Raw genomic sequence first — 10,893 nt, 5'->3', positions numbered from 1 at the left:
AACCCTTGTAGTTTGAGAGTGCCCATCATAGGCTCATATATTTAACCCTTGTAGTTTGAGAGTGCCTATCATAGGCTCATATATTTGAATGTTTCCACCTCAGTTGAACTGCTTGGAAGGGCTAGGAGGTGGGTTCACATTGGAGAATGTACTCTCTCTCTCTCTCTCTCTCTCTCTGTCTGTCTCTCTCTCTCTGTCTCTCTCCCCCCACCTCATTCTCAGCTACTGCTCCAGCACTGTGCCTGTTTGCTTCCTGCCACAATGATCGTGGACGAACCTCTAAAACAACAAGCAAGACCCCCGCATCAATGCTTTCTTTTATCAGAGTTGCCTTGGTCATAGTGTCTCTTTACAGCAATGGAGCAGTAATTAAAACAACAGCAAACAAGGAAATGCTAATATTTGGTGACGGATGGGTTAAAGGTATCTAAGAAAACTTTGTATAGTTCTAACAACTTTGATCTGAGTGCAAAATCTTTTAAAATGTTATCCTTATTTTAAGACTTTAGAAACCACAACTACAACCTATCAATGAAAATATTGTAAGTCATTTTCAAGAATAAATTCAGGGCTGGTGTGTTGGCTCAACCCTTACAAGTGCTTGCTGTTCCTCCAGAATGTCTGAGTTTGGTTTCTAGCACTCAAGTATGGTGGCTCACAGCTGCCTGTAGTTTTAGCTTCAGGAATCTAGTGCCCTCTTGTGGCCTCCATGAGCATTACCGCATACAGATAAGAGTCTTCAAAAACAAATAAACCAGTAAGTAAATTGTAGTGACCTCTCGTCCTTTTTCTCTGACTCATGAAACATATTTCTTATCTTGTTATTTCCTGTTGTATTCTGGAGAAACTTCACTTTACTCTTTTTTTTTTCCTCATTGAACAAGATATTTTAGTTCACATAACAGTTGGTCCTGAATTTCTCTACTTTGGGGTAGGATATGGAATAGGAGTGGAGTGTGCTTATTTAAAAAAAATTCTGAAATACTTTCTTGATAGAGAAAGAAACTTGTATCTTATATTTGCAATTACATTATTGATTTCTCAATTTGAGATCTTTTATCAAGTAGGAAAAAAAAATGAAGTTTAAATTAATCCACTAGGGGGCGACAAAGGATCATCATACCATCAGTCTCAAAACCAAGAAACCCTAAGAAGTTAGCTAACTTTAGTCTAAGATCCCGGTCAACCTTTCCCTGTCCCATACTTTACAGCTTGACTTTATTTAAACTGTAGTTTTAAAGTAGATCAAGGCGCGCGCGCGCGCGCACACACACACACACACACACACACACACACACACACACTTGTCTTGTTCTTATCAGAGTTTATCTTGCCTTAACCAAGAACGTTGTTTCCCTTCTTTGCAAACCATTGATGATACTTCCTCCTTCTTAGAATATAAAATTTCGTCCTTATTTTGGAATTTGGTAAATACTGTGGCGTTATGTTACAATCTTAATCCATGCTTGACTAATTGATTAATTTGAATAAAACCAGAAGTTCAGGAAAGCACATGAGGATTCAGAATCTTACCCATAAATTAATTTGCTTTAGCTTGGGCTCAGTTTATTTTGTTTTCTGCACTGTGTTCATCTGAGTGGGTAATATAAGGATCCACTTTGCTTTCTGTGGTTCCTTTGCCCTTGGATTCTTTCTTCAATTTCTGTTTACCTTTTCCTCCTTTATCCGTGACTCTTGCTCTCATCAGTGTTTGTTTCATTTTTCCATAATCGAGAACATTCTGTTTACTGTCTTTGGAAGCAATTGAAGATGCTCACTTATTAGCTTATGATCTTCTATCCATACTTTACCAAACCAACTATTGCACAGACTAAATTTTCTTAAATGTAATCAGCTATAAAGTACAGATCATAACAGAATCTTCTTTTCATTGATGTCATGACAACTGAGTTGTTTTATGCAAAACCCCTGGAATAGGGCCCACAAAGCTAACACTGGATACATTTCAATCATCATTATTATAAAAAGTGAAACACACAAATTTTCTTTGTATCCATATATATTTAGTCATACATTGATAAGCACATACTACATTACCCCCATATGTAAATTTGCTACTTTAAACTTTTCTTTCCTGTGGGATAGAACTGCCCGTTGTAGTAGAGTTTAGTAGTTAAAACCTCTGGGTATAAGTGGCCCACGAATGCTTGTGGGCACCATTCCCTGATCCCTGACCTTAGACTATCAACTACTGTGTTAGTCCTGTGTGCTCACTGTCCATGCAATGGACATTAATTGCGGGAACAACCAATGCAAAGCCCTAAGCCAAAAAGGGAACTCCAGGTTTCTAGTGTTTGGATTGGTTTTAGCCAGTCTGTAAGGCCTAGAATATCCAGTATTGGCAATAGTGACCTTTGGCATCTCAGCTTTGTCTCCATCCCCCAGATGTCGAGATTACGGGTATCCCACATATACTGGTTGGGTTTTGGGTTTTGGTAAACAGAGAAACTGGAATACAGGAAAGGGTTCAGGCCAAAATTCAGGTTTGTCTACTCACAAAGAGGACTGTGGACATATGCTGAGGCCCCCAGAGGGTCTGCACAGCTAGACTTGACTCCCGAGAACTCTCCTTCTCAACCAGAGTGTCACAGACTGTTCTAATCCTGATTCTTAGTTGTGATATTCTCTTAGGAAAAATAAAGGACCAGGCAGTCTGTTGTGAGAGTTTGTCTTCTAGAAATGATAGGGTCACTGCTTCGTGATACCTCAGCAATAGAGCTGCATTAAAAACACCTGGAAAATGGTATCAGTAGAACGCACAAAATGGAAGGGAAAAACTCATAGGTCTCACTCCTAGACAAGGAACTACAGGCAATTAACAACTGAGAGAGGAAGCACTCATCTTTACAAGGGATGAGCCCTTTAAGTGGTATCCAATACCAAGAAAGTGCTCATCCTTAAAATCATGTATATCTATCTGTCTGTTTGTCTGTCTCTGTCTCTGTCTCTGTCTCTGTCTCTCTCTCTCTCTCTCTCTCATATATATATATATATATCACCAAATGTACTAAGCAAGTTGTATTTGTATTTTTATATGTTTATTTCTATATCCTATGAGAAAAGATCTTCATGCATATGCAATGTAATATAATTTTTATGCTTAGCTCTTAACTATGTCTAATATTAATTAGATTCTTAGATATAGATGGGTAAATAGCTCTATAAATGAAACGGAGTTGTGTGATTTAAACCTTGTCTATAGAATTAACTGTTTTATATTGACATTTCCACTCATAAGACATACCCTAGGCATCTCATATAATTAATATTCATTGGCTCATTTTCTTCTTATAGAAATAAGAATAATATACATAATTTATAGTGTTGTAGGGAACAGTTTTGTAATATTGCATACAGAGACATTTTGCACAATTCTGACACATATGTTTATTTTCAACTATTATTTAGCATATGAATATTATTGCTATTGCTGAGTGTAGCCACTACTCCTGTGCTTTAAACAATGTTTAGAGTATTGCTCACGGGAGGTTAACTATTTATTGAATCTAAGCTGTTTGTCAAGTTCAGAAGTGCATTTTACTCAGTGAATTAGCTCATGTGTCAAGGCAAGTCTCCACATGCTTCAAGCCATGCTTCCTTACTCCAAAAACTAAGGAGTTTCCCGTGTTTCTTGCCTACAGGCTTGTGTTAACTATAGAATTTAGAAGTTGTTTTGTTACTACTCCACATGAACTAGATAAGCCAGGAACATCAACTCTTCCTGCTACTCTGCACTCTGTGGTCTTAGATGACTCTCTTTAAGGAATGTGTTTTTAATTAAGTTCAGCCACACCTAAATTAGGAAATGTTTGGTCATAAATCTGAGCTCCTCCCAAGACTTGCTTGCTGGAATATCTTCTTCCTTGTCTCCCTTTTCTTTTTTTTTCCTCTTCAAACTTACTTTTAAAAACAGTCATTTTAAGACCTCTATTATCATGTTCTGGCACAAGTAGTGTTCAGTGAGTAGTGGAGCTTTGTATGTCTTAAGAAAGTGTACATAACGGGCTGGAGAGATGGCTCAGTGGTTAAGAGCATTGTCTGCTCTTCCAGAGGTCCTGAGTTCAATTCCCAGCAACCACATGGTGGCTCACAACCATCTGTACTGAAATCTGGTGTCCTCCTCTGGCGTGCAGGCATACATCAAGGCAGAATGTTGTATACATAATAAATAAATCTTTAAAAAAAAAAGAAAGTGTACATAACTTTATTATGAAGAGAAGAAAAAGGAATAGACAGACATAAATAATAACCTAATCTTTAAAATAAAAAAACATGATAGTGGGTAGTTTTATATATAATATTTCCTATTCTTAACATGCCTTATGAATTTATATATTTTTTTGTTTTGGGCCATCTAGCCACGATAGCCCTGAATTTTTTTTATCCCACCACCTTGCCTCCTAGGTGTTGGTATTAAAAGAATACACTACCACACCAGGTTTTTAATTACCCTTTTAAACTTAGTTAAGTGACATTCTCAAAGTCACATAGCTGAAAGGGGATGGCTAGCAGGCACAAAGCTTTGAGTTTGATCTCCATCATTATGTGAACTGCACGTGCTATTACAGACCTATAATCCCTACACACAGAAAATAGAGGCAGGAGGATCAGAAGTTAAAGGTCATCTGCTACATAACTAATCTGAGGTCATCCTGGGATACATAAAATCTTCTGTCAAACAAACGAAAAGATAAAGCCCATGGAGCGTTTCAGGGCATGTCAGCAGAGTGTTTGATTTCCCTGTTATCATCCACACCTCAGTTTCATCACATTATTGCTAAATGACTCAAAATTATTCTTTGTCTTGTTCTACTCTATTTGAACCTGCATATATTTTGTTGAAATATTTTTGTTTTAAAAAGTCACCTTAGGCTGGGTGGTGGTGGTGCACACCTTTAATCCCAGCACTCGGGATGCAGAGGTAGGCAGGTTTCTGTAAGTTTGAGGCCAGCCTGGTCTATAAGAGCTAATTCTAGGACAGTTAGGGCTGTTACACAGAGAAACCCTGTCTTGAAAAACCCCAAAAAAGTTACTTTAGATTAAAATTATAATTATTCTATTTCCCCCATGTAATTTTTACAAAACGTGATGTATCAAAATGTCACATTATGGGGCTGGAGAGATGGCTCAGTGGTTAAGAGCATTGCCTGCTCTTCCAAAGGTCCTGAGTTCAATTCCCAGCAACCACATGGTGGCTCACAACCATCTGTAAAGAGGTCTGGTGCCCTCTTCCAGCCTGCAGGCATACACACAGGCAGAATATTGTATACATAATAAATAAATAAATAAAATAAATATTTTAAAAAAATGTCACACATTATGTCATATGGATATGCTCAATTATTATTTGACAATTAAGTTTTAAATGCTATAGTTTTTTTCATTACATAGAACCTATAAAGACTATGTGTCTTTCACACAAATTTAAGGCTTTTTGAGTATATCAAAGCCTTCTATAATTAAAGGTATTTTTCTCTTTAGCTTATAGATCAAGTATTTTATTGTTATGTCTTTAAAAATTAATTAATTATATTTCATTCATCAGTGCTTGGGACTGGACTGAAGGTTTTCAGGCAAGGGTCATTGATGTGGGAGTCCCCTCTGTGTGCTGTGATTACTATTAGTGAATAAAGAAACTGCTTTGGACCTATAGTAAGGCAGAATTTAGGTAGGCAGGGAAAGCTAGGCTGAATGCTGGAAAAAAGAAGGGCAGAGTCAGAGAGAAGCATGGATCTGCCGCCTGAGACAATCGCTGGGAACTTTAGTTGGTAAACCACTGCCATGTGATGAGACACAGAATAATAGAGATGGGTTAATTTAGGATATAAGTTTAGCCAGAAATAAGCTTAAGCTTTGGCTATTGGCCAAAGAGTATTGCAAATACTATGGTTTTCTGAGTGGTTATTTCTTGGCTGGGTGGCAGGGAAGAACAAACAACCCTTCCCACTACAGGTTATACCACTGATTTGCATCCCAGTATTTTTCTGAGTTTGACTTTCCATATAACCTTGGCTGGCCTTGAACTTGTAGCCCCCTGTCTCTGCATACTAAAGATGGAGTGAAAAGTATGTATCCCAATGCCTAGCATTGTTTTTAAATTGATAGCATAAACGAATAAAATTATACAAACTAATAATTTTAAATTTTGTATTCTGCTAAGTATCTATCTGATTAGTTTATAAATATTAATTTAGTACAACAATCATACATTTCGGGGCTGGAGAGATGGCTCAGCGGTTAAGAGCAGTGACTGTTCTTCCAGAGGACCCGGGTTTGATTCCCAGCACCCACATGGCATCTCACAACTGTCTGAAAATGTAGTTCCACGAGATCTGACACCTTCACACCAACGAACATAATAAAGTTAAATAAATAAAAAAAAACAATCATACATTTCTACATGACAAATACAGTACCACATCGTATACTCTCAGCTCACATAAAGAGGGGGACTACCAATCCAGTTCTTCACTGTTCAGAGCTTTCAACCTTTCACTTCAACCAAACAATTTTCTCACAAAAAGTATTTGTACCCTTTAGTCATCACTGAAAAATACATATGACCAGTCGTTAGGTTTTCATTTTCCTAAACCTCTTATGATCATTTTATATTCAAATTACTTCTTGGTTTCTTACACTTGTGTACTTTAAGTCTTTAATATCTACTTGTTTTACATACATTTTGTCTCCACAAAGAATGACACTCCCCTCCACCAGCCCCTGGCTGTTTTATTGTTTTGTCATTACCAGGTTCTGTATTGACTTAACTTGTGTTTATCTTTGAGAAAACTAACTAATAAGCATTGCTCATACTTTAAAGAAGAAAAACAGAAAATACACGAACATAAACCTTAGCTAGTAACCTCATTTCCAGAGATGTGCCTGGGAAACCTCGTCTTGGTTTGCATTGCCCATGCAAGAGTAACTGGGCTTTCTCCAGGTAAATAAAAGCCCTTCCGTTTCCGCCTTTCTTCTGCCATTTGATACATACTAATTAAATACCCTTTCTTGCAATTCAGTGAAGAAACGTTAACTTGGTGCCTTGCAATGCTTAATGAATTCTGCACAGCTGTTTTGGTTTTCAGACACTTGGACAGTTTAGAATGTTTAGACAGATTCCTGGTTTGACAGGTATGCTTTTGCTGGATTTTAAGAACTTCTTATGATGTTCTTATACCCTGGTTTTCCATACAGAGCATTAGACAGCATAAAGTCAATTTATTCCTCTGTTAATGATAGGCTCTTTATTATTTGCAAGAATTTTGTCATGTTTTCTTCAGTAATCTGTTTGAATAGTCAAATTCTGCAGAACAATTAGCCAAGAGCAACATAACAACCAAGATAATTCTTTCTCGGCTGCAGTGACAGAATTCTTAGTTTGTACATAATAAATCCCAAGTAAGAAAAGTTGAAATATTTTCCACCTATGGAAGTTTCATAGCTCTTAAACGTTCTCTCAGTTAACTATTGATTACGTTTCAACCAGAGCAGAAGGCAAGACAGAAATTGAGCACAAAGGGGGTGCACCTGTAATCCCTGTGGCTTGGGAAGCTGAGGCAGGAGAATTTAAGTTTGAGAACAGCCTTGGAAACATATAGCAAGATACTTTTTCAAGTCTATAGAAGAGAGAGAAAGAATGGGAAGGAAAGAGGGATTGGCATGAATTCAGTTGAGAAGAGGTTTTACGGGGCATTAACTATGCAGTATAATAATTCTAGATACTTCAATACATTATTTATCTAATCCTCATGAAAGCCTGTGGAGTAGGCAATTACCCCAATTTTATGAATAAATCAATAGAACTTCAGAGAGGTTAAGAAGTTGGCCTGAGAAGACAAAGTGGTCAGGGTTAAAGTCTACTCTCTGATTTCCAGAGACTAGGTCTTAAAGGCCACACAGCAGGTACTTTCTTGACTCAAGGTTAGATACAAAATAACCATATCCACCCAAGTTCAGGAGTAACGGTTTACCTGTGGTCCCGCAAAGACAATACTGAGAATCCAGGCTAGGCCAATCATGGACTGTTCAAGCTTGCTCTTGCTTTGTACAGCAAGGGGCTGAGTGATGGCCAGGGAGCGGTCCAGGCTAATCACTACCATCATGAAGGCTGGGGCATACATAGAAAAGAGCTTCAGATAGCTGAGCACTTTGCAGAGGAACTCCCCAGCATGCCACTGTACTGTAATATTCCACATGCCATCCAGTGGCATGACAATCAGAGTCTCCAGCAGGTTGGCTAAGGTCAAATGCTTTAAGAGCACCTTCATTCTTGAGAGCTTTTTCCCCTTCTCCCTCTTCTGAGTCCACTTCTGCAGCTTCATCAAGAAAGACGCATTAAAGGCAGTAGAGAGGAGAAAAAGGAAGAAAGTCACTGTTACTCGGATCTTTCCAGATAAGGTTAGAGAGGGGAGTTTGCCCTGTATCAAAGGGATGCTGTTGTTGATGGCCAAGCAGGGATTTTGGTCCTGCTCAAGAGAGGCGTTGTTAGCCATGTTCCTCAATGGCAGGCTTCAAGAGCAGAGTCTCTGTACCTCTGATGTTTTATCGTATCCGAACACAAAGTGCTGTTTTATTTCTGCCTTCTTTAGACAGAAACGTCACAGGGTTACATTTATGTCAAGTTGATTTTCCCTAAGATACTCTGGACTTAATGTGAAAGATCAAGGTGAACTTGTTTTGTGGGTTTGTAATCTAGGAGAGTGCTAACAGAAGATGCCAAGCACACTCTGAAGGCCAAGTGTAACTGGACCACCTCAGCAGATGGCCTGTTTTTCAGAGTGTTTTATCGTAGGCGAAGAAGGACACTTGAAGTCTAATTTTGAAGTTAAAAGCGGCTCATATTATTTTTCAATTAACTTTAATGAATATATTTTCTAAAAACTGTTGTGAATCGACAGGTGCCACATGAAATACAGAAAATAATTTAAAATCCCTGATCCAATTAAAAAGTCTGTTGTTTGAAGACCACATTTCTCTAAATAGTTGTTTTTCTTTTTTATTCTATTTATTTATTTTATGACCTGACCATATCCTCTCCTCCCGTCTCTCCTCTCGTTCCCTCCTCCTTTCTTCCCTCCACCTCCTGCCAATCTACCCCTCCACTGTATTGGCTCAGAAAGGGGTAGTCCTTCCCTGGGCATCAGAAAAACAATTGTTTTTCAGATAAACATTGTCGAGTAGTCACAAATGAGCATATATGTTAGCTTAAAACTGTCTTACACAAGGCATGAAGCTAGTACTTCAACTGTCGCAAGCAATCTATTCTAATACAAATTAATTTAGATTCATTTATCAATCATTTAAATGATCAGAATATCCATGCTGAAATTATAGTTTTTATAATTCTGTAAACATTGTACTTGTCATGGTTGCACAAGATTGATAGGTAAATTAGATACTGGAGCAAAAGTAGATACTTGCATATATATTATAACTGAATTAATTACGTAATATAAGTTATAACCCTACATGTCATATAATCACCTCAAATTGAGGCCCCTTAAAATCCTTCTGTGTGTTACTTAATGATAATAATTTGCAATAGAAATATTGGTATGACTTTTATTAGAATTTCAGAAGTCATGGTTTGTTGTTATCAGATCACCGACTGGTCTGCTTCCATTACACCCAGAGCAGCGTCACTATTAGGACAAATGCAGCCGTTTTGGTTTAGGTGGTGCATTTTTTTATTGGTTTATTATTTTTTTTAGATTTTGCTGGTAATAAGGCAGTTTGTGAAGTTTTATACACACACATATAATGAAGAAAATCATAAATCAAGGTAAGTTTTAAATATGTGAGTATGTACATCAGAGAGACAGTTACAACTAGGTAGGTCTAAGTTGCTATCTGATAACAGTATTAGCTTTTGGATTAGTGGAAACCAGTTGCCTGCTAAGTTATTAGCCATCAGAAGGCTTTATGTATTGTTATAGGATGCGAGTCCTGCTAATATACAAACAAGGACAAGGAATGGATGCTCCGGGGCTAAAGCTAGCTGAATATAAGGTAAAAAGTACCTAGACCTCAACCTTTCAACTTCTCCACATCACTGCGCTTTTAACCAGTCAGTCAGGCTTTGCAGATACAGCTTCTTTCCAGGAGTTTTTGTTCATGTGAGAAAAAGGCTTTTTAGAAAACTGCAATTCATCGATCTTATTTGTTAAGCACAAATGCCATGCAAACATGCGGTTGGCTCTCATGGTTTATAGAACATAACTGTTCTATAAACTTCTGGAAATACTGAATTAGTGAACATCAACTATTATTCCTAGTGAAACAGAGTGAGGTCTTATGAGCCAAGGCTACTTGCCGAAGCCCTGGAAAAGCAGCTGATCTTATCAGAACCACAACCTGCTCTTCCTCGTAATGCCTTCCATCTGTAACAATTAATAGGCAATTATTTATTATTTATTTTTTTGCAGCTGTAGAGCTTGCCTCACCTGTACACTTAACATTTTCCTACCTTTAGGAAATATGTAACTATGGATTTCTTGGGCTTTTAGCTTCATGTGAATGTTCTTCACCACATTAAAAGACTAGACAACACAACCGAACATGTAACAGTCCTCACACAATGAATTAGGAATCCAGTCACCTCCCCACAGCTTCATCACACAGAGCAAATGTCTCATCCTTCTGGAGCAATCTGTTATGCACAGATGGAGGAGTGTTGTGAATGAGAATTCCTGGAAAGAGCTGTGTCTGCACAGAACGATTGACTGATTAAGGTTTTGATCCTACTTAATGTGCTGGCTTTGTGGGAGCCTAGCCAGTTTGGATGCTCACCTTCCTAGATATGGACGGAGCAGGGAGGACCTTGGACTTTCCACAGGGCAGGGAACCCTGACTGATCTTTGGACTGGAGAGGGA

The 10,893-nt window shown here is 38.0% G+C and overlaps 1 protein-coding gene across 2 annotated transcripts in view; it reads right to left on the bottom strand.

Moving 5' to 3' along the window:
* Gnrhr (gonadotropin releasing hormone receptor) overlaps positions 1-8,513 on the bottom strand; it is a 13,636-nt gene extending 5,123 nt beyond the window's left edge. The window contains exon 1 of one of the 2 annotated variants that reach the window (XM_005359418.2): positions 7,992-8,513. In XM_005359418.2, the coding sequence (XP_005359475.1) occupies positions 7,992-8,513 (522 nt within the window). The remainder of the gene's footprint in view (positions 1-7,991) is intronic. The other variant, XM_013350827.1, reaches the window with a different exon arrangement.
* Positions 8,514-10,893: the final 2,380 nt, after the last annotated feature.

This window comes from Microtus ochrogaster, linkage group LG1 (genome assembly GCF_000317375.1).
Source record: "Microtus ochrogaster isolate Prairie Vole_2 linkage group LG1, MicOch1.0, whole genome shotgun sequence".
Classification (NCBI taxonomy): Eukaryota; Metazoa; Chordata; class Mammalia; order Rodentia; family Cricetidae; genus Microtus; species Microtus ochrogaster.
The sequence above is the reverse complement of the archived record's forward strand: the minus strand, read 5'-3'. Positions and strand labels throughout refer to the sequence as shown.